The sequence below is a fragment of the Phyllostomus discolor genome, chromosome 4, assembly GCF_004126475.2.
Source record: "Phyllostomus discolor isolate MPI-MPIP mPhyDis1 chromosome 4, mPhyDis1.pri.v3, whole genome shotgun sequence".
In the NCBI taxonomy this organism is placed as follows: Eukaryota; Metazoa; Chordata; class Mammalia; order Chiroptera; family Phyllostomidae; genus Phyllostomus; species Phyllostomus discolor.
In genome coordinates this window covers 6,207,019-6,232,004 of record NC_040906.2, presented here as the reverse complement: position 1 = coordinate 6,232,004, position 24,986 = coordinate 6,207,019, and the positions used below count along the sequence as shown (strand labels likewise).

The 24,986-nt window shown below is 39.8% G+C and overlaps 2 protein-coding genes across 2 annotated transcripts in view; both read left to right on the top strand.

The window, feature by feature from the left end:
- LOC118500399 (nuclear body protein SP140-like) overlaps positions 1-24,986 on the top strand; it is a 240,638-nt gene that overhangs the window by 90,985 nt on the left and 124,667 nt on the right. The window lies entirely within an intron of this gene.
- LOC118500402 (nuclear body protein SP140-like protein) lies at positions 820-24,986 on the top strand. Its single transcript, XM_036025009.1, has 5 exons — positions 820-917; positions 13,124-13,207; positions 21,457-21,561; positions 23,603-23,745; positions 24,897-24,986. Exons 1-5 carry the CDS (start codon positions 887-889, stop codon positions 24,969-24,971), a joined length of 438 nt encoding a protein of 145 aa, XP_035880902.1. The 5' UTR covers positions 820-886; the 3' UTR covers positions 24,972-24,986.

Sequence of the window (24,986 nt, the reverse complement as noted above, 5' to 3'; positions counted from 1 at the left end):
CCTTCCTTTGTCCTGGGATCTGGGACCCCCTTAGACATCTGTCTAGTTGCTCTCATGTCCTCTGATTTCTTTCTTTGGAAAGCACTCATCCTCCTTAACTTAACCAAGCCAAAACCTACTCCTTGGTTCACAGGCCTGCACTCAGTCCGCTGAGCCACACCAGCCTCAAAACCTACTCTTACCCAACCATATTTTTAAAGTTTTTGGGTTTTTTCCATTTCTGTACATTCAAACTGCTATAGAATCTTTGTCCTCTCTCAGGGAAATTCTTCTGTTCCTTTCTTACAGTTTAAACAGCTCAGAAAACAGATTTAAAAATAAATAACATTATTTATGTTAATATATGCTTTCTCAGCAAACTGAATCCTTTTAAATGAGCAAAAAGTGACAATGTTTCCACAACAGCTTTTTTTTCATTTAATTTTTATTTTTGATTTGTAGAGAGAGGGGAAAGTAGAGAGAAACATCCATGTGAGAGAGAAAATCCATTGGTTGCCTTCAATATCCAATTGGTTGCCTGGTCAGAAATTGAACCTGCCACCTTTTGGTTTATGGGCCAACCCACAGCCAACTGAGCCACCCTGGCCAAGGCTCCACAATTTCTTTGTTCTGACATTCAAGTGACTCCTTTCTGTGTGGGAAGTGCAAAGGATTCTTTGTTGGGGGTTTCCTTTTCTGTCCCAGGGATGAAGGGGGAACTTTACCGTCAAGATCAGGACCCCCTGAGCACTGAGTGACCCAAGGGCTGGAAATCCTTTAACGTGTAATTTGAGGTGATGTTTCTATTTTTTATAGAGATCTCTAATTGTCTTCTTCTCTTGCCCTCTCTTCAGAGATACCAAACAAATTTTTTTTTCCAGAAAATGAAGCAGAAGGAAACGAGGAGATGCATGATGTCCAATCAAGACTTGAACAAGGTGATTGCAACCAGATAAAAACCAATTCTCATCTGCTAAGAGGAAAGGAGAAAGGGAGGTGGGCCTTGAGGCCAGAGTGGATTTTGGGAATCAGGGAGAACTGCTAAGGAGGATGGAGAAGTTAGGGAGGGGTGTTCATGTGAGAGCCTGACCAGGGGCTGATTCCATAGGAGTAGCTGTGATAAGAGACGATGGGTCCAATAACTAATACAAAGGAACAGGAACTCAATGAGTCATGAAACCAGATTTAAGGAGAATACTGACCTGGAAGTCATTTTGATTTAGAAAGACCCTGTAGGAAAAGATCAGTGTGAAGCTTTGAAGAGCTAGGAACTATGGATCCAAAGTCAACATTAAATAGCAGACACTTAATGATGGCTGATTAAGGAACTGATTAACTGTTAGGGATCAAGATCTTGATCTTGTTCAAGACCAAGAATATTCAAGGAGATGGGTAGTCATATAGAGAGAGAAGAGAGGAAGTAGTAAGATGTGGAGGAGGGGATGAGAGTATTTTGAGAGAGAAGGAAGGGAAATGAAAGGCAGAAGAAAAGGGTAAAGGGCACAACAAAACAATCATTATTAAGAGCTCACTTATTGAACATAGTATTCACAGCTGCCCTTGGGGAGTAGTATCACTATCTGCCCATTTGCAAAAAGGAGACAAATCTGGAGAGACTGTGTATGCAGTTGGCTTGGGGTCAAGTAGACAAGATGAACCCAGACGTTATGAACCCAGAGTCTGTGTTTCTAACCCTGTGCACACCAGATAGTCTCATGCAAAGACAGAAACCTGAGATACAAATAGGGAAATATATACAGAGAGAAACACAGAGAAAGAAGACCACTAGAAGGTGGAGGAAGTACAGGAGACTCAGATACTACACTTCATGGAAAGGCCAACAAGATAGAGAAGCAGACATGCAAAGGCAAGGTGTTTTTTTAAGGGACCCAGGGATGAGACAAGACTTTGTAGGAATTAAGTTAAGGCTACCAGTGAGGGGCATCTTTGGGGATAAAAATAGTTTCATTATGGTAATGAGTGATATGAAAAGCCATCTGCAGTTACTGAGTGGCTCATGAATGATGTCAGTAAGATGGTCTGACTGAGGCCAGGGATGCAGCTGATGGCAAGAGTTGGGTATGATCCTCCTGGTCCAAATGGGCTCTGTGATACCTGAGGGAGGGGATCTTTAAATCTCACTTTGTAAAGATTTAAGTGGGACTAGGGGACAACAGCACAACCTATACTTCATTTTCTTCAATAAGTTTCTAATTTCTTCCCTGAAGAACTGGTGACAATTTGTATCACAGCCTGCCTTGGAACAGCCCACATCAATCAAATTACAACGGGTTGTTCCTAGTAACTGTTTTATGACCAACTGCTCTTCATGCCCGATGCTGGCATGTGCTATGGGGTGTGAAGGCAGTTTCTTTTTAGTACTGATTGCCCATAATAGTTATCCTTTGCATCCCCAGTTTCTCTGAGGATTTAGATAATAGAGCCTTCATTTTCCTGGTTGCTGGGAGGGTCTCTCCCTCCATACTCCTTAGATGTACATGCTACCACCTCCTGCCAACCTGGACCTGTACCTATTGCCCATGCACCTGGTTTCACAGCCTCTGCCTCTGTCTCTCTTGACCCTAGATGTAGCCCTGCTTTGATGTCACATCCAGTGGTGGCCAGCACTGCAGTGAGAGCAATGAGATAGGGGTGATGATTATATTCCTCCTGGGCTAGGGTCTATCACCTGTTGGGTCCCTCATACAGGACCATTAATACCATGTGCCTCCTGTGCAAACCCTTTGGAGCTGCTCTAAAACACCCTGGAAGGCATTATTATGTAGCTTCCACTGGGATGTGTCATTGAAGAAAAGATGTTCTATATTAATAATACATTTTTATTAAAGAAAAATCTTTCAAAATGATTTTTGAAAGCACTATTATACTTTTAGCAAATTTGTTTGGTCAGAAAACTAATACTTAAGCTCTGGCAGGGTGGCTTAGTTGATTAGAGCATCTTCCTGGGCAGCAAAAGGTTGTATGTTTGATCCATCTCCAGTCAGGGCACAAAGCTGGGTTGTGGGTTTAATCCTGACTTGGGGCACTTATAGGAGGCAACTGAGTGATCTCTCTTTCTCTCTTTCTTTCTTCATCTCTCTCTCTGTCCATATATCTCTCTCTCCCTTCCTCTCTCAAAATCACTAAACATATACTTGGATGAAGATAAAAATAGTTAACATTTAAGAATATAATATATCCAACATATACCAATCCATATTTTTAATAGTTAATCCACCAGAACCACTGGTTGGAACAGGAGGGGTGAGAGGAAGGAACTGTAAGTAGTAACGAGCAGAGAAGGGATTCAGTGTGTGTGTGTATGAGTTGGGGGGTAGAGGAAGCAATGACATAATTATAACTCAAATGATAACCACCAATAAATGTGCCCAAGAGTCTGACCCAGCAGGGACAGTTGACTGTGACATGCACAGGAGTGCAAAACTCTGTGTCTCATGCTACCTCCCCCCTGGAAGAGGAGGCTCCAAGGAACTGTGGGTGTGACACAAAACATGTAGCATGGCACAGGTTCTATGTTAAAATTGTGGGAATTAATTATTAAATCATTTTTTACATAAATTACTTTGCTTAGAAAAAGAGCAGTAAATTAAAAAAATCAAGCTGCACTGAAAATAATGTTTATCCATTTATAAACTATTGAGCTTGGTAGGAACAAAGTGGGATGGTTCGATGGAATCATTAATGAGCAGAGAGGGTTCACCATGGGGAAGAAGGTGAGCAGGTCCTGGGTGGTTTACTCGGGGATTCACTCCTTATTACTTACTGCTCAGTTCTGCTCTGTCCTCTAACTCTAGCTACTGACCCCTGCAGACTTGCTTGCCAGTCCCTTTGCTACTATTTACTGTTGGATTCGTAACCTGGGAGACACTAGCAAGAGACTGGAGAGTGGGAACAAGGAAGAAGCCCAGTATTACCCCATCACTCTCTTGGGAAGCAATTCTGGCAGTACTGTATCTCCCATGGCTCTGCCTCCTGCCAAGCACAGTAACCATGGTCCAGCTTCTACCTACATGGTGACCTTGGCACATGAGCTCACCTTTGGTTCCTTTTATAGCTTTCTGTTGGCCATTCTTTGGGCTGCTGTATTGCTCTTGGACTTCTCAGCTCTTCCATTAGCTGCACAACTAATCCCTTAGATTAAATTCCCTCTTCTCTAAAAGCTTAGAAGGCTTTGCATTTTCCTGTTGAACCTTAATTGATGCAGGGAACAAATAAAATACCTAGGAATAAGAACAAGGTCTAGGTACAGGCTTACATGATAAAGAACTCTCAGAGCAAGTCTGAAACAGAAGAGATAAATGTGAAGGAAATAAGCACAACCAGTAACAACAATGAAGCACTAGAAACAAAAATTGAATAAGATAAAGTAGGAAACATTACAGAGAATATATAACAAAAAATCAGGTGGAGCAGTGGGGTCAGGTCTAGAGAGAATCAGGGAGACCCTGGGATGCATGAAAGAAGCTCTCAGCACCTTCTTGTGTCCTGGGCACCTATTTGCTTCAAACTAGACCCTGCTGGGCCTTGGGTACTATGATAAATATGTAGAGCAATCCATATGAATACAGAAATATACAGAGGGAAATAAATATCAATAAAAAGAAACAATGGAGGGGAGACTCAAAGAGAACTATGTCAAGAATGAGTAAAAGACAGTGAATGAAGAACTGGTAGAGAGTGGACCAGGCAGAGAGAGGATTGTCTGATTTAGGTCATGATGAAGAAGGCACAGAGGGTTGTTATATTTTTTATGTTTGAGGGTTTTTTAAAATTGTTTAGTCTGTTAACAGTTCTTTCCACTTTTCTTCCCTTCCCCTCCATCACCTAGCTCCACCTTCTCCCCACTCCAAGCCAATCCCCCATTGTTGTCTATGTTCATGGTTTGGGTTGTGCATAAATGTTCTTTGGTTAATCCCTTCATCATCTTTCATCCCACCTCCCCCTTTTTTTCTGGCAGCTGTCAATCTGTTCTATATATCTAAACTTCTGTTACTATCTTGTTTGTTAGGTTATTGTGTTCGTCAGATTCCACATATAAGTGAGATCATGTAGTATTTTTCTTTCACTGATGAGCTTAATTCACTTCACATAATTTTCTCCAGGTCCCTCCATGCTGTTGTAAAATGTAAGAGTTTTCTATTTTTTATTGCTACATAGTATTCCATTGTTTAAATGTATCACAGCTTTTTTATCCACTCATCCACTGATGGGTGCTTAGGCTGTTTCCAAATCTTAGCTATGGTAAATATTGCTGCTATGAACATAAGGTGCATATATTTTTGTATTTGTGTTTTGAGATCTTTGGGGTATATTTCCAGAAATGGAATGTCTGGGTCAAAAGGGAGTTCCATCTTTAATTTTTAAGGATACTCCATATTGTTTTACACAGTGGCTGCACCAATCTACATTCCCACCAACAGTGCACTAGGGATCCCTCTTCTCCACATCCTCTCCAGTGCTTGTTGTCTGTTGATTTATTGATGATAGCAATTCTGACCGGTGTGAGGTAATATCTCATTGAGGCTTTAATTTGCATATCTCTGATGATTAGTGATATTGAGCATTTTTTTCATGTGCCTACAGACAGGCCCTCTCTGTAAGTCCTTCTTGGAGAAGTGTCTATTCAGGTCTTTCACCCATTTCTTAATGGGGTTGTTTGTCTTCCTGGCATTGAGCTGTATTAGCTCTTTGTATATTTTGGAGATTAAACCCTCTCAGATGGTTTGTGAAGTGATGGCTTGGCAAAAATGTCCTCCCAACATTAGGTTCCCTATTCATCCTGCTGATGGTTTCCTTAGCTATACAGAAGCTTTTAAATTTGACATTCTCCCATTTGTTTGTTTTCTGCTTTGTTTCCAATGCCTCAGGATATATATTATCAAAAATATTTCTAGGTTGATTATCTGAGATTTTACTCCCTATGTTTCCTTCTAAGATTTTTATAGTTTCACAACTTAATATTTAAGTCCTTTTCCATTTTGAGTTTTCTTGTGTGTATGTGTGTGTAGGATGTAAGCTGGTGCTCTAGTTTCATTTTTTGTCATGTACAAGTCCAGTTTTACTAACACCATTTATTGAAGAGACTGTCTTTGCTCCACTGTATGCTCTGCCACCTTTGTCAAACATTAATTGCTCATACAGGCATGGGTTTATTCCTGGGATCTCTGTTCTGTTCCATTGATCTATGTGTCTGTTCTTGTGCCAGTACGTGGCTGTTTTTATTACAGTGGCCTTATAGTATAGTTTGATATCAGAATTTGTGATACCTCCAGTTTTGTTCTTCTTTTGCAAGATTGCTGAGGATATTCAGGGCCTTTTTTGGTTCCATATATATTTTTTTAGAGTATTTGTTCTAGTTCTGTGAAATATGCCATTGATATTTTAATAGGTATTGTGTTGAATATATAGATTGCTTTGGGTAGAATGGTAATTTTAATGATGGTAATTCTTCCAGTTCATGATCACGGTATATGCTTCCATTTATTTATTTTTATTTTTTAATATATTTAATGGATTATTCTATTACAGTTGTCCCTTTCCCCCCTTCACTCCCCTCTGCCCTGCACACCCCCTCTCATCCACATTCCCTGCCTTTAGTTCATGTCCATGGGTCATACATATAAGTTCTTTAGATTCTACTATTTTATATACTATTTCCTCTACTATTCTTACCCTTCCCCTTTCTATTTTATACCTACTATCTATGCTCCTTATTCTCTGTACCTTTTCCCCCTCTCTGCCCTTCCCACTCCCCTGTTGCTAACCCTCCATGTGATCTTCATTTCTGTGGTTCTGTTCCTGTTCTAGTTGTTTGCTTAGTTTGCTTTTGTTTTTGTTTTAGGAGTGGTTGTTAGTAACTGTAAGTTTGCTGTCATTTTACTGTTCATATTTTTATCTTCTTTTTCTTAGATAAGTCCCTCTAACATTTCATAAAATAAGGGCTTGGTGATGATGAACTCCTTTAACTTGACCTTATCTAAGAAGAACTTTATCTGTCCTTCCATTCTAAATGAAAACTTTGCTGGATAGAGCAATCTTGGATGTAGGTCCTTGCCTTTCATGACTTGAAATACTTCTTTTTAGTCCCTTCTTGCTTGTAAGGTCTCTTTTGAGAAATCAGCTGACAGTCTTATGGGAACTCCTTTGTAGGTAACTGTCTCCTTATCTCTTGCTGCTTCTAGAATTCTCTTTTTAATTTTAATCTTGGGTAATGCAATTAATCTTGGTGTGTTTCTCCTTGGGTCCAACTTCTTTGGGACTCTCTGAGCTTTCTGGGCTTCCTGGAAGTTTATTTCCTTTACCAAATTGGGGGAGTTCTCCTTTATTATTTGTTCAAATAACTTTTCCACTTGCTGGTCTTCCTCTTCTCCTTCTGGTAGCCCTATACTTTGGATGTTGGCACATTTAAAAATGTCCTGAAGGTCCCTAAGCCTTTCCTTTTTTTTTTTTTTTTTTTTGAATTCTCTTGTTTCTTCATTCTTTTCTGATTGGATGTTTCTTTTTTCCTTCTGGTGCACACCATTGATATGAGTCCCAGTTTCCTTTCCATCACTATTGATTTTCTGTACATTTCCCTTTATTTCACTTAGCATAGCCTTCATTTTTTCATCTAATTTGAGACCAAATTCAACCAATTCTGTGAGCATCTTGATTACCAGTGTTTTGAACTATGCATCTGATAGGTTGGCTACCTCTCCATGGCTTCATTGTATTTTTTCTGAAGCTTTGATCTGTTCTTTTGTTTGGGCCATTTTTTTTTTTCTCGGCACACCTGCTACATAGTGAGGGGTGGAGCCTTAGGTGTTCACCAGGGTAGGGCAACCCACGTTGCTGGGTGGTGACATTGTATGTGGGGAAGGGGGCCTAAGAAGGAACAATGGCACTTGCTCTGCTCTCTGCCAGATTTCAGTCACTTCCCCCACTTCCCACAAGCAAATTGGGCCCTTCTGGTGCCGATTCCCAGGCAGGTGGGTTTGTGTGCATTCCAGGACCCTGTGGGTCTCTCCAACAAACTCTCCTGTGAGGCTGGGAGTTTCTCCCACTGCCTTAATCCCCACAGGTGTTTTCAGTCAGTGGTTTGAGGCTTTATTTCCCACACTGGAGCTCTGGGTTGCGCAGTCCATCTGGCTCCCCAGTTGTTTCTTCCAGTTTAACTGCTCCTGAACGTGGGACCACCCAGTCTACGATCTGCCACCTCACTGGGTCTGCCAGCTGCTGCCTTGAGTGCCCCACTCCACAATCCACCGCCTCACTGGGCCTGCCAGCTGCTGTCTTGCCTGCCCCAGTCCTGTAGCTACCGCCTTGCTGCGAGCCCTCTCTGCCTGGTGTCTGTCTCCACCCCTCCTACTGGTCTGGATGAATGTGTCTTCTTTAACTCCTTGGTTGTCAGACTTCCACACAGTTCGATATTCTGTCAGTTCTGGTTGTTTTTTGTTTTTAAATTGTTTTTCTCCTTTTGGTTGTGCGAGAAGGCGCAGTGTGTCTACCTATGCCTCCATCTTGGCCATAAGTCTTGCTTCCACTTATTTGTATCTTCCTCAATTTTTTTCTTCAGTGGCCTATAGTTTTTTATGGGTCTTTTACTTCGTTGGTTAAATTTAGTCCTAGGTACCTTATTTTTTGTTGCAATAGTAAATATCATTGTTTTCTTACTTTCTCTTTCTGATAGTTCATTACTGACATATCAAAATACCATCAGTTTCTGGGTATTAATTTTGTAACCTGCTACTTTACTGAATTCATTTAATAAGTCTAATAGGTTTTTGGAGTTTTTAGGATTTTCTATGTACAATATCATGTCATCTGCAAATAATGACAACTTTCCTTCTCCCTTTCCAATCTGGATGCCTTTAATTTCTTTTTCTTGTATGACCACTGTGGCTGGGACTTCCAGAACTATGTTGAATAAGAGTGGTGAAAACAGACATCCCTGTCTTGTTTCTGATCTTAAAGGGAGCGCTTTTCATTTTTGCCTATTGAGAATGACATTAACTGTAGGTTTTTCATATATGGCCTTTATTATGTTCAAGTATGATCCCTATATTCCCACTCCACTAAGAGTTTTTATCATAAATGAGTGCTATATTTTATCAAATGTTTTTTCTGCATCTATTGATATGATCATGTGATTTTTGTGTTTCATTTTGCTCAAGTGATGAATTACATTTATTGATTTGGGAATATTGTACCAATCTTGAATCCCTTGGATAAATCCCACTTGATTGTGGTGTGTGATCTTTTTGATGTATTGCTGGATTAAGTTTGCTAATATTTGTTGAGGATTTTAGCACCCATGTTCATCAGGGATATTGGCCTATAATTTTCTTTCATTGTTGCATCTTTACCTTGTTTTGTAACTAGGATAATACTGGCCTCATAGAAAGATCTTGGAAGTATCCCTTCCTCTTGAATTTTTTGAAATAGTTTAAGAAGGATTGATAATGGTTCTCAGAATGTTTGATAAAATTTGCCTGTGAAGCCCTCTGGTTCAAGGTTTTTGTGTGCCAGGAGTTTTTTAATTACTGCTTTGATTTCACTCATTGTTATTAGTCTATTCAGGTTTTCTGCTTCTTCCTGATTCAATTTAGGGAAATTGTATATTTCTAGAAATTTGTCCATTTCACCCAGGTTGATGAATTTCTTAGCATATGGTTGACCACAGTAATTTCTTACAATACCCTGTATTTCTGTGATATCAGTTATTTTGTCTCTTTCATATCTGATTTTATTTATTTGGGTCCTTTCCTTTTTTGATGAGTTTGTTTAAAGGTTGGTCAATCTTGTTTATCTTTTCAAAGAACCAGTCCTGGTTTTATTGATATTCTGTATTTTGTTGTTGTTGTTGTTATTGTTTTTTGTTTCTATGTCATTGATTTCCCTTCTGATCTTGATTTCCCCCCTTATACTTGCTCTGGGCTTTGTTTGTTGTTGTCTTTCTAGTTCTTTTAGGTGTAGTGTTAGATTTTTTTTTGTAGATGAAATTTTTCTTGCTTCTTGAGATAGGTCCTCTCAGGATCACTATTCTCTGTCCCATAGGTTTTGGGTTGATGTGTGTTCATTTTCATTTGTTTCCAAGAAATTTTTTTATCTCGTCCTTGATCTCATTGAGTACCTATTCATTATTTGATAACTTGCTATTTAGCCTCCAAGTATTTGACTGTTTTTGAGTCTTCTCATTGAGGTTAATTTCTAATTTCATGCCATTGTGATTCAATAAAATGCTTGATATGATATCAAGTTTCTTGAATTTGTTAAGGCTTGTTTTGTGGCCTAGCATGTAGTCTATCTTTGAGAGTGATGCATGTGCACTTGAGAATAATGTATATACTTCAACTTTGGGCTGAAATACTCTCTAAATATCCATTAAATCCATTTGATCTAGTGTGTCATTTAGTGCCACTATATCCTTGGTGGATTTTTTGTCTGGAAGATCTATCCACAGTGGGTCATTAAAATCCACTATTATGAGAGTATTATTGTCAATATCTTTCTTTAAGTGCCCTAAGATTTTATTTTATATATTTAGGTGCTCCTGTATTGGATGCATATATGTTTATGAGGGTTATGTCCTCTTATTGGATTGGATCCTTAAGAAGTATGCCTATACTTCTTAAGGCATACATTTTTCTTTGACTCTCCATTTGATCTCTATGTGTTAGGTAGGTGTGCTATGTCTCTTGAATATACATACTTTGATTGTTTTATGATATTGGTGTCTTGCTGGGGTTAGTTGTTCAATCCTTCAGATCACCTGAACTCCATGATTCAAGAGTGTCTCTTGGGAATTCTGTGACCCTCTTGTTGTAGTTGTTTTAAATACTAATGGCTCCTTTGTGGGTAGAGTTATTGTCTAAGGCTGGGCAACTGTAAGAGTAGCCATTGATCTCCATATGTGGGATGCTGTGCAGTTGCTGCCCCTTGATGTGGCTTTGTTCCCAGCAGTGTCTAGAGCCTCTGGGAATCCCCCTTTGGATACACTGATTGTGTTGCTAGCTGGTTCAAGCTTCAGTGTGGGCTTATGTCCATCACTGGTTTTGTTGATCCCAGTTGGGTGGGGTTCAGAAATAGATTACTTTTAAGATATTGTGTGAAACCAGCCCTGGGTTTTCTCTCTATAGCTGCCAGACCATTTATTACTTGTGTCTATATGTACTGGACCTGCTTGTGCATGTAAGAGGCCAGTCTGTTTAAAAGAGTCAGTTCTTTCCTACTTGGAGCTGGTGGCAGCTCTATATAGGAGCCAAGGTTCCCCAAGGTTGGCCTCCCCATCTTAAACTTCCTGCCCTTCCCTGAGGTTGCCTGGTTATTCTCCAGAGCCTTTTGACACAAGAGTCTGTAAGCTGAGATCAGGTCTGTTGAGATGAGGCTAGCATAGACTGTAGGTCATTCAGTGAGGAGAGAGTAACCCCTACTCAAAGCCAACCCCTTTTGTCTTTGTCAGAGACTCCAGCACTTGTTTCTTCAGGGGGGCTCACTGCTGGTTCAGGATGGACACATTCAACTTTCCCCCTTGCAGGAGAGAACTCAGCAGCTATGTCCTTGAGGGGACAGACTCAAAGGGGCCTCCCTTTGGGGTTGAGGCAAGACCCAACTGCAGGTGGGAGCTAGACTGTCTTTCTCATTCCAAGCCCTCATTCAGAGGCTAAGCTCTCTGTCCTGCTAGCAGGCAATATCCTCCAAAATTCTCACACTTCAGCCTGGTGCTCAAACCATAAAAGCACCCCACACTGAGTTGTGATCTCTGATTTTCACAGGTGTGGTGAATACTCACGGCATTCCACCACCAGAGACCCCATAGCCTCCCCTTTCCTCACCATTGCTGTATTTTCACAGCCTCAGAGTTCAAGAGGGAGGGCACTCTGTAACAGCAATTTCAATCTGGTCTTTTTGCTGGTGGGGAAGCTGTGTGTGGGGTCCTTTCCCAGCCACATTTCAGTTCCTTAAGAAGTTTCTATGTGATACCCACACTGCAGTACTGAGTCACTGTCTGGTTTTCCACACACATAACTTCCTGCAAAAGCAAAATGTATCTCAAAGTCACGGCTGCAGCCTTCAGGTGTCTCTGTCAAACCTAAGTGTGGTGACATGATTGATTTAAGAGTCTGAGACCTTATCTGAGCTCTCCAGGTTGGCACTGCAGTTATGAACGTGCTGCTTGCTGTGTGTGTGTAGCCTAGTAGCCTTGGTCAGAGGTAGGAAAGGGAGAGAATGAGCACCTTATGCAGCAAGTTCAGCAAAAAAGTGTCCCTAAGTAATTGGAAAAATATCAAAAACAGAAATAGTCAGTTTGAAACTGGAAAAGCAGGCATTTGTGCTGCCTGTTACCTACCAGGCCCAATAAGCACAGACAGGATCACATTTTTATGGGTGCTTTATTCAGATGGCTGGAGATCTGTGAAGACTTGTGGGTTTGTGCCCTAGCAGACCACATTTTACATTTCCTCTCACACCAGCCTTTTCATAACCGAGAACAGTGAGGGTGAAGGGCTTTGAAATTCAGAGAAAATTAGATTAAAAAAAAACACCCTCCAGCATTCTTGCCCTGGGCTGTTCGCTGTCCCAAAGCAGTCATCTGTCTCTCCCTGGAACACAATAATGACTCAGACAGTCTAGCTGTGCCCTAGGTGGTGGTCTTTAGCTGTGCCCTAGGAGGTCATCTATCTATCTCTTCCAGGAGCCAGGGTAGGCTGTACCTGCAGTTCCTGAAACAATAGCATTAACATATGCATTACCTACTATGCTTATTAACTATTTACCTTAAACTAAAATTTCCCAACACTTGAGTCCCCCATCAAGTTTAAGTATTGGTATCAGACTATTTCTATGGAAGAGAGGAAAGTGATGGATATAGGAGTTAAAGAAAAGGGAGAAGATCAAAACGCCAAGCTATTCATTAGATGAGAAAAAAAGGAACACTTAAAGACAAGGAGAGTTGTAAAAACATGCTATCACCAGGCATAATTAGTGGAAATTGTTTGAACCAATAGGAAAGTGAAGAATTAAAATGAGACTGAAAGAAGAGGTAGAATGGGGATAGGGATCAGAGGTAGAGTGAGGGTGGCTTTCCTGTCCTTGGGCTCTTGGGCCAACGTGAGACATTAATAGGTTTTTATCTTCTGAGCAGTGACCATCAATGATGACTCTGCAAAATATGAAAATGGAGGTGAACCTCTGAAAGCTTCCACCCCAGCAGTGAAAAGGAAAACTGGTAAGGAGGTGGGAGCTCAAGGCTTGGGCTGCAGGAACCTGAATTAAGAGCAACTGTTTCCTGAGACATCTATTGTGAGTTCATATTGCACCATGGATCCAGTTTATCCTGGATCCTATTCTCTGTATTTTATTTGACTATTTTGGAATGTGCAAGATAATAAGAAATCACTGTATTTATATATATTTTTGAAGAAGAAGCTATTTATTAATGGTTCCTATTAATATTGTATATGCATCCATATATTGATTCTATAGTAGAAATAGGCTAGTAAAGTAATGTTTGTCTTAAAATGAACTAACTGATATGACTATTCAGTATTGGATTTATACAATTGTCTCTAAAGAGAAGAGAAAAACAAGTATTTCTTTATTGAAAAACAAGTATTTCTTTATTTATTTCTTTATTTCTTTATTTCTTTATTGTGTCATCTGATCACAAACATTGAACAGTGTCAGAAGACAACTCATTCATCTAGTATTAGCAAAAATAGACTAGTGTTTTAAAATCCAAAGTGTTGTTTTTGATAGAGTTCTTCAGCAAGTCATGACATAAAAGTATAGTGACTTTCAAGGACCTTTGCAAATAGTATCTAACTTTTTTCTTTACAGCAACTGTTATGGGTAAACAGGATGGGTGTAGTCACCCCTTTCTCTAGGTGAGAAAACACAATTACATAAATGTGTCGAGGTGTTTTACAAAGCCTTATAGAGATAAAAAGAAGTACAAGACTAGCTTCCTGGATTTTGCATTTTTTTGGTAAAAGTGGAACTTGAAATGGGTATAAAATGGTGTTTCCCTAATCCTATGGGCAGCATGAGTGGTAAAAAGATCTGTAGCTCTTTAGGGCACAGACTGCTGGTTCCTTTCCCTTCTTACTTTCTCAGAGGATATTGAAAATGTGCCTATTCAGGAAAACACTAGGAGAATACCTCCAAACTAATAAAAGTGTTACTTTGTCTTTATGTTACCAAAGTACAATTTTGTCAATAATAAACTTCTTGTAATACCTCATTATGTCTACCCATGTAAAATGTAAGTTTGCTTCAGTTTTTAGGGAGTGTACTTTCTAACTTGTGTCTCAGTGTAGGAAACTGCTCTAAAAGGTGATTTTAAAGTCGGTCTATGGCTCAAACATAAGAGATTGTTTCCCAGCCTTGCAAACAGCCCAAGGGGCATGGGTGGTTGGGGGGCAGGAGGAGTGTCTCTATCTTCAACACAAGATTTCCAAATTCCCCTCACAAAGAAACAGCAGATGAAGAAAGTGTTGAAATGGCAATAGATGGAGGAAGAGGAGGAAGAGGGAGAAGTGTAGGGAGGTGAGGTTCAAAAAGAGCAGTGAATTGTCTCTGCTCTGGGCACAGGGAATGGAGCATCACTAATCCCCAAGACACTTGACTCAGAAGAGCAGCCCAGGAGGCCTGGATGTAAGCCATGATTTGCATGGTTGTTCAAGATTTTCCTGTTTTGTTATTAGTGAATTTCCTCTGAGAAGGGTTTTTGGTCACTTGCTGTGACAAATAAAGCATTGTGCAGTGATTAATGTCCTTGACTCTTTAGATTCAAGTGCTCACAATGCTAACATGCACAGGATATGAATATATAAATATATGTTTTATGGTGGTTTAAATAGTTGTTTCCACTTTCTCTCCCTCCCCCTCCCCCTCCCCCACCTCCCACCTCGGTCCTTTCCCTCTTTGGCTTTGTCCATGTGTCCTTTATATATGTTCCTTGAAGACCTTTCCCCTTCTTTCCACTCTTACCCTCCTCCCCGCTCCCTTCTGGTTACTCTCACTTTATTCTTTATGTCAATGTCTCTGGTTATATTTTCCTTGCTTGTTTGTTTCATTGATTAGTTTCCACTAATAGGATAGGAATATTTTTTTAAAAAATTTAACTGTATTTTTTTCATTACTATTTATATACCTTATATAACTCTTCCCCCACCCCCAGAATCACCACATTGTTCTTCATGTGCATGAGTCTCAGGACATGAGATTCATTTTTGCTTGATCCCTTCATCCCCTAATGCCCCCCACCCAGAGCCACCAGCCTGCTCTCTTTCTATGAGTCTATCTCTATTTTGCTTGTTAGTTCCATTTGTTCATTAGATTCCACATTTGAGCAAAATCATGCGGTATGTCTTTCTCTGACTGGCTTATTTCACTCAACATAATGTTCTCCACATTCATCCATGCTGTCAAATGGGGTAAAAATTTCTTCTCTTTATGGTTGAGTAGTATTCCATTGTGTAAATATACCATAGTTGTTTTATCCGCTTACCTACTGAGAGACACTTGGGCTGCTTCCATATCTTGGCAATTATAACTAACGCTGCAATGAACATAGGGATTCTTATGTTCTTTTGAATTTTGGGTTTCCTCAGATACACTCCCAGAAGTGTGAACACTGAGACAGAAGACAAACTTAGTTTTAAGTTTTTGAGGTGTCTCTATACTGCTTTCCACAGTGGTTGTACCAATCTGTGTTCCCACCAACAGTGCATGAGGGTTCCATTTTCCCCACATCCTTGACACCATTTCCTGCTTGTTGAGTTATTGATGATATCCATTCTGACAGGCGTGAGGTGATATCACATTGTGGTTTCATTTTTGCATTTCTCTAATGATTAGTGACTTTGAACATCTTTTCATATATCCATTGACCATTTGTTTGTCCTCTTTGGAGAAGTCTCTATTAAGGTCCTTTGCCCATTTTTTTTAACTGGGTTTTTTTTTTGGTGTTGGGTTTTGCAAGTTTTTTTATAAATTTTGGATATTAGCTGCTTATCAGATGATTGGTGATCATGATCTCCCATTCTGTGGGTTGTCTTTTTGTTTTGTTGATGGCTTCTTTTGCTGTACAGATACTTTTAGTTTGACAAAGTCCCATTTGTTTATGTTTTCTTTTGTTTCCCTTGACTCAGGAGATATATCAGATAAAAAGTTGCTATTAGCACTGTTCAAAGTTTTACTGCCTTGTTTTCTTCTAGAATTTTTTATGGTCTGGGGTCTAATATTTAAGTGTTTAGTCCACTTTGAATTTATTCTTGTGTGTGGTATAAGAAAGTGATCTAGTTTCATTTTTCTGCACTTATCTGTCCAATTTTCCCAACACCATTTATTGAATAAACTGTCTTTATCTTATTGTATGTGTTTTCTTCCTCTGTCAAATATTAATTGACTGTAAAGGTGTAGGTTTATTTCTGAGCTCTCTATTCTGTCCCATCAACCTAAGTGTCTTTTAAAGCCAGTACCATGCTGTTTTCATTACTATGGCCTTATAGTGTACTTTGTTATTAGGTAGCATGATTCCTCCAACTTTTTTCTTCTTTCTCAGGATTGCTATTGCTATATGGGGCCTTTTGAGATTCCATATAAATTTTTGAAATATTTGTTCTTGTTCTGTGAAATATGTCATTGGAATCTTGATACAAATTGTGTTAGATCTATAGATCACTTTGGGTAGTATGGACGTTTTAATGATGGTATTCTTCCTATCCATGAACATGGTATGTGCTTCCGCTTATTTGTGTCTTCTTCTATTTCTTTCTTCATTGTCATATAATCTTCTTCTATTTCTTTATTGTCATCCAAGGAGGTCTTTTACATCCTTGGATAGGTTTTTTCCTAAGTAGTTTATTCTTTTTGAAGCTGTTATGGATGGGATTGATTTCTTAATTTCCCTTTCTGTTAGTTCATTATTGGCATATAAAAATGCAACTGATCTTGGGATATTAATTGTGTGCTCCGTTTCTTTTCTGAACTTATTTATCATTTCTAGTAGTTTCTTGGTAGAATATTTAGGGTTCTCTATGTACAGTATCATGTCATCTGCAAATAATGACAGTATTCCTTCTTCCTTTCCAATTTGGATGTCTTTTATGTCATCTTCCTGACTGATTGCTGTGGTGAGGACTTCCAGTGCTGTGTTGAATTCATCCCTGTCTTGTTCCCCATCTTTATGGAACATGAGAAGTTTTTGCTTATTGAGTATGATGCTGGCAGTAGGTTTGTCCTATATGGCCTTTGTTATGTTTAGGTTAGTCCTCTATTCCCACTTTGTTGAGAGTTTTTATCACAATTGGGTGCCGGATTTTCTCAAATGCTTTTTCCTGCATCAGTTGATGTGTTCATGTGGTTTTTATCCTTCCTTTTATTTATGTGGTGTATCACATTTATTGATTTGCAAATATTGTACCAAACTTGTATTCCCGGAATGAATCTCACTTGATCATGGTGTATGATATTTTTAATTGGACCTCTCCCTTTGTCATTATGTAGTGTCCTTCTTCATCTCTGACTGTAGCCTTGGTTTTAAAACTTACTTTGTTGAATCTAAGCATTGCTCCCTTCGTTTTTTTCCCATTTGCATGAATGTTTTTTCCTCCCTTTACTTTTAGTCTGTTTTAGGGAGCATATACCTGGATCTTGTTTTCTTATCCATTCAGTTCCCCTATATCTTTTGATTGGAGCATTCAAGCCACGTACATTTAAAGTGATTATTAATAAATATGTATGTATTGCCATGTTTTCTTTTCTTTTTCTTCTTCTTTTTCTTAAAGCAAGTCCTTTAATGTTTGTTGTAGTACTGGTTTTGCATACACAACTCCTTTAGCTTTTTCTTGTCTAGGAAGCTCTTTATTGCTCCTTCAATTAAATGAGAGTCTAGCTGGGTAAAGTAGTGTTGGTTTTAGGTCCTTGCTTTTCATCACCTTCAATATTTCACTCTGCTCCCTTCTGTCCTGAAATGTTTTGATGAGAACTAAGATGACAGTCTAATGGGAGCTCCCTTGCAGGTAACTAACTGCTTCTCTCTTGTGTTTTTAACAGTCTCTTCTCATCTTTAAGCTTCCCTAACTTAATTATAATGTGTCTTGGTGTGGGCCTCTTTGGATCCATCTTGTTTTGGACCCTCTGCTCTTCCTGGTACTTTTTTCTTCCCCTGATTAGGGAGGTTTGCAGTCATTATTTCTTCAAATAGGATCCCAATCCCTTGCACACTTTCTTCTCCTTCTGGTATCTCTATGATATGTTATACTTCATGTTATCCAAAATATTTCTTAAGCTCATCTCATTTTTTTAAATTATTTTTTTCTTTTTGCTGTTCTGCCTTAGTGTTTTCTCCCACCTTGTCTTCCAAATCACTGATTTGATCCTCTGCTTCATCTAACCTACTGTTTATTCCTTCCACTGTATAATTTATTTCAGATATTGCATTCCTGACTTCTGTCTGGTTCTTTTTTATGGTTTTCATATCTTTTTTTATACTGTTGAACATCCTTATAATCATTGGTTTCAAATGTGTACTTGATAAATTGCTTGCCTCCATTTCATCTAGCTCTTATTTTGGAGAATTCTCTTGTTCTTTCTTGGTGACTGTTTCATTATCTTCCCATTTTGGCTGCCTCTTTTAGTTTGTTTGTATGTATTAGGTTGATATGCAAACACTCTGCTGGCAAATTAGTCTTTATTTTGAAAGAATTGTTTTCAAGATTAAAAATTCTAGGTGAACACTTATTTCTCCTCAATATACTGATATGACTATTATATTGTCTTTTAGAGTCTATCATATGGCTGATGAATATTCCCCTCATATTTTAACAGTCATTTCTTTGTTAGTAAGCTTCTTTCTCAGCAAAATCATTTTCCAACTATTTAATTATGAAAAATTTCAAGCTACTAATAACATGGAAAAATTTACAGTAAATATAGATTGACAATTAACATTTACCATTCTTGCTCTATCACATTTCTCTCCATCTATCCATTTCCCTATTTATTCACTAGCCATCCTAAATTTGAAACATTTTAAAGTTGCAAACAATACTACACTTCCTTCTAAACACCTTCGCATGTGGGTTATTAACTAGACTTCAATGTTTGTATTTCTTTTCTCTTTCTTCTGAGATAAAAGTTACAATGAGATGTGCAAGTACTAAGTATATCATTCTATCAGTTCTGATTAAATTATTCTCTTGAAAAATACAAATCTTTATAAAGAGGCAGAACGTGACCATCACTCAAGAAAATCTTCTCTGAGGAGAGAAGATACTATCCTGGGATATTTCTAAGGAGGGAGATATTCTCTGTTTTATACTGGTGAGGAAACAAATTTGCCTTCTGACATGGAGGGCTACATTAACTCTGGCTTCTAGAACTGTTTGTTATTCACACATCCTTGAAAAGATACTCCGGGGCATGTGGCAACCCATGGAGAGTTGCCTCCCAACAAACTGACCTGACATAGCAGATCCTGGCAGTCTCCCCATGAGGATACCACTCTACCAGCCATGACAATTACTGGGACCACTGGAGTCCAGGACCAAATTCATCCAATTGGTCTCCTTCAGTATTTAACAAATTTCCTGAACCACAATTGTTTTAAGTCTCCCATAATCATCCCTTACAGTTGAAGTCACTGTGTTTGCATGAGAGGCAAATGAAGGCCTGGCTTTCACACAAGAGATACAATCCCAAGGACACACACAGTGGCCCTGAAAAAGAGGCATTTACAGCTGTTGAGGTTCCTAAGGGGAATATAGCAGCCAGGGTTTGGAAAGTTCTGTTCATTGCTGATGGGGTTTAGAAAGAGGTTGGGACAGGACAGTCTCTCCAATCTGACCTCTTTGGCCATGACGTTCAGATGGCATTTGTCACCACCACACCCCACCACTGAACAACTGAGAATCAGTGCAGGGACATTGTCCAGAGACACTCTGCATGGGATATACAGATACTGGCACCAGCCCCTGATTCATCATATCTGATGCTGAGTGGCAGACTCAGCATCCAAGTGGTGGAAGACCTGGACAAGGTGGTTTCTTTCTACAAAGAAGACTCAGGGCAGCTGTGGAAGACAGATATCATTAATACCTCTCCACCTCCCATACTTCCTAGGTGTTTCCTCCTCAGGTGCCTGGGTCTTTGCTCTTCCTTCACTGTCTTAAAATGGTACAAAATGTGTACCATTTTAATGGCTGCAATTTCCTCTTTCTTTCTAATAATCTCCTATTGTCACTCAGACTTTTCATCAAGAAGAATCAGACACAAGCCTGGCAAAAGCATTTCCAAAAAATAAAATCAAAATTAAATCGGAATCATCTGGGAACTCTGAAAACTGCACCCTCCAGGCTGGTTGGGCAAAGTATGAGGCATCATTCCCAGCAAGGGTCAGAACAGAATCCAGAATTGTCAGAGTCAGTCTTTATAATAACAATGATCCCCCACCACTTTTGTCTTGGTCAAACACAGGAAGGAGCTGATCCCCCATTTCTGCCTTCCTTGGGTAGGGATGCCTTTAGTGTCCAAAGAACCCTAACAGAGAAGGGTGTGGACAGGAGGAGACAAGATCACAAAGTTAGATAATCAGAGAATTGGGTGTATCTTCTTTTTTTAAAAGATTTATTTATTTATTTATTTTTAGAGAGGGAAGGGAGGGAGAAAGAGAGAGAGAGGAGAGAGAGAGAGAAACATCAATATGCGGTTGCTGGGGTCCATGGCCTGCAAGCCAGGCATGTGCCCTGGCTGGGAATCGAACCTGTGATGCTGTGGTTCACAGCCCACGCTCAATTCACTGAGCTACGCCAGCCAGGGTGGGTGTATCTTCTGATAAAGCACACACCATTGTCAGACTGCAAATGGTCCAGCCATCCATGCAATTTGCAGATTTTCTAGAATTTCCTGGGCTCTTCTTTCAGCTTTGGAGAAGGCTGGTGTTGGGGAGAAATGAGGCAAAGCAGTGAACACAAACAGCAGTCAGACACCATCTCTATTAGGTCACCCCATCATTATTCTTTTTGCTCCTGAGTCAGAGCTCAAGTAGAAAGAGGCATATACAGCCTCTGACTTTGTCTCTAGTGACCTATGACCTATGTGCAGGGAAGTAGCCCAGCTGCAGAGCTCCCTTCTACCACGACAGCAGGTGTATGTACCACTGTCACAGAAGTATCAGGGGGCTGTCTGCATGGGGAGCTAAGACAGTTGCACTGACTCCTGATGTCTCTGCTAAAACATTCTGATTGTGGGGGGTCTGAGAGGTGAAATCAAAGTAGACATTTTGTGGTTGTGTATCTGAAACCACAATGCCAATGAAAGAAATGTCACTGAAAGAAAGACTCTGAAACTGCAGATTTGTGGAATAAAGTTCCCCAAGTACCTCTATGACTTTATAGAAACAACAACTATATGACAGGAAGTTTTCCATGTGCAATTGTAAAATGAGACAGAATGAAGTATCTTCTCTTTCAGGGACAGGACAGCAGCCAGGTGTGAATGTGAATTTTGAAGCTGAAATACTTCCTGTGACTTGTAAAGAGAACATGGGGCTGTTAATTAAGAGGAAATTGGAACGAGGTAGGTTTCAGGGTTTATTTCAATTTGCCACCCCTCTGTGAAGGAATCACATGCAGTAACTGAATTACTCATGTGAATTTCCTGTCATTCAAGGAACTGAGGCCCCACTGTGACTTGAAAGAAGAAGGAAATGGTCCCTAAGATGATGTTTTTGCACTTTAAGCAGTGCTGCACATCAAGTGCTCACCCCCACGTGGAAGTGCCCGTGAGGATGCCCAAAGACAAGTGCAGGAATGTCAGTCTCTGGGTGGAAAATACTGCACGTTTTCCTTTGAGTCAGATGTAACAGGGAAGAGGTCCTCAGCCTCCACGTTCACGTCCTGTATCCCACCTGGATAATCACCACCAGGACAGGGTGTTAGATGCAATGAGGTGATCAGAGCTTAGAGTCAGAAGTCCTGATCCCAGCCTCAGCCCTGCTGAGAGTGACAGTGTGAAGACTGGGACCTTCCTGAGCCTGAAACGTCCCTTCTAAGAAATGGAAAATAATTACAAGCCTGCCTCCTGCTGTGACTTTGAGATTTTGTTTACATAGGAATGTAAAGTGTTTTGTGATTTTAACATTATAAAACTTTTTACTTATTGTATATACGATGAACTTCACATCAGATTATTTTTAATATGGCTATAAGAACACTAATATAAATAAATGTATCATAACTACTTTTTTCTTTTTTTTTTAAAGATTTTATTTATTTAGTTTTAGAGAGGGAAGGGAGGGGGAGAGAGAGAGAGAGAGAGAGAGAGAGAAACATCAATGTGTGGTTGCTGGGGGTTCTGGCCTGCAACCCAGGAATGTACCCTGGCTGGGACTTGAACCTGGGACACTTTGGTTCCCAGCCCGCGCTCAATCCACTGAGCTACACCAGCCAGGGCTTGTATCATAACTACTTTTTAAATAGCTTCCCTGTGATATAACTCACATGCGTATAATTCACCATTTATAGATTTTACTGTTTTTTTTTTAATTTTGTCATTCACAAGACTATAAAACCATCTTCACAACCTAATTTTAGAAGATTTAGTCCCCACTAAAGGAAACCCGATGCCTCTCAGCTGTCAGTGCCCTTTCCCACCCAGGCTCATCGCCCACACTAAGCAATGATTAATCTATGTTCTGACCTGTAAATGGGCCTATGTAAGCATTTTATCTCAATTGACTCACATAACATCTGCCTTTCTGTCACTGGTTCCTTCATTTAGCATGAAGTTTCAAGGTTCATACACACAGTACCATGTATTATACTTCTTTCTTTTTATTGTCATATGCGAGCCATCAATGGATATGCAATATTGCATTTAGCCTTCAGATAGGGTTTTCTCATTCTTTAGCTATCATGAATAATACTGTTTTACATAAAGTTTTTTTGTGAACACATTTTTAAAATTCTTTTTAGTATATACCCTGTAGTGGAATTGCAGAATTATATGGTAATTCTCTATTTATCTTATTGAGAAAAAAACAAACAATTTTTAAAGGTATTGCACCAGTTTAATTCTCATCAACAAAATCTGAGGGTTCCAATTTCTCTGCATTCTCACCAACACTTGTTATTTCTTTTTGTAGTGGCCACCCTAGTGCTTAGACTGTAGAATTTGATTGTGGTTTAATTTTTTTTTATCTAAGGATAATGTCATGAAGTATGTGAATATCTTTTACATTATCAGTTAAACTTTCTACTGATTAATATTTCACAATTATTTTAGTATCAGCTAGCCATGATTTCAAGGATGGAAAAATATCTGCTCAATAATGATGGTAAAGTCAAAGAAAATTGTTGTAACACAGGACATGGATGTTGCCTTAGTGCCATTGTGAGCTGCAGGGCCCCTACTGAGATTTTAATTGAAAGCAGCAAGTCTCCTTGGAGGGAGTTTACAGGCTGTGTTTAGGGGTCCTGAAGCATGAAAGGGGAGGTCAAAAGCTCCTGCTATTGATCTTGAACCCAGATGGGTGACATCAGATCCAAGGTGGTGGGAGGCCAACCTCTGAGCTCTGAGGACAAAGAGGTGTCAGCATCAATGTACCCTGGTCTTACAGGAGCCACAAGGAAGTGCATAAGAATTGAAGATGGAAACTGGTTCACCCCTGGGGAGTTTGAAATCAGAGGAGGCCATGAAAAAGCAAAGAACTGGAGGAACAACCTGACCTGTGGTGGAAAAACCCTAAGACTTCTGATGGAGGTACTTCACTGATGGGGACAGAAGGTGTGGCTTTCTTTGTTGTGGTCAAAGAGAAGGTCACTATTTGTTCACCAAATATATGTTGAGTTGTAGATGCAGCCTTGAGGCCCCAGACTTTATCCTTTTCACAGGAAGAGGTGCCCCACACTCATACCTCAGTATAAGGGAACCCATCCATTTGTCAAAGGGGCTCTGTTGGTATTTATGAAAGGGCTTGCAGGAAGGAACGGTCATTCTGACCCAGGTGCTTACAGACAACTTTAGGCACTGAAAGAAAGAAGACTGTCTGCAGTCAAAGAAGTAGGCAGAACACACTCCAGAGAAAGAGTGTTGTAAAACCAGAACCATAATTAACATGATCTGAGTTGATATAGACAGATTATATGAGATACAGCATAATCCATCAATTGTTGGTGTTGGCAGAGAGATTTCATGTCAAGCTAAGGAGTTTAAACTCATAACATACACAGTGCAGACCAGGGATTCTCCTGAGTTTTGATATGACATCTTTAAAACAGTATCTCAAACAACACAAGGACTTGAACTGACTTCACTGTCTTTCAGCCCAAGACACCTATAGTTAACCTCCAAGGCTCAGCTCCCGTGTAACTCCTGTCTGGATGTTCCCTGACTGAACTGCCCTGGTAACCCCTTCCCTGGGCCCCCTGAACTCTCGAGTAAGGCCCTTCTCACATTGTCTTATCCTTATCCTTCCACGCATTCCCTTTGTCTCTCTAGACCCTCCTGGGGTTTGTCCTTTATGTGCCCAACATTGTCCAGATGTCTGATATACTGTAGAAGTGGGACATTTGTGTTGGTCGAATAGCCCTGGTGTGAGGAGGCAGGTCTGAGTGGCACTGGTGGGAATGGAGAGGGGGTGAGAGGTGCCAAAGAGATTGTGAAGGAAAACCTCTGAAAAGTTATTTAAAAAGCACAAAAGCAAGGGAAAAGTTTCCAAAGACGTATTTCTGGATTCTGTGGATGGATCTAGAAAAACGGGTGAGGAGAGGGAGATGGTTTCTCACTTAGACACCTGGGCTTTGAGATGACAGTTGGACATTTGTGCAGAAATATTTATAAGGAGGTGGGAATGCCAGACTCACAAAACTTAAACACAGGCTAAGCATCAACTTGGATCTTTTTTCTTTCAGCATGGATTCATCCATCCACCTCTCACTACAAAAAAGGTAATTATTACTTTATACAAGTTCTCATTACATAACTAATTTTATCTGTACTGC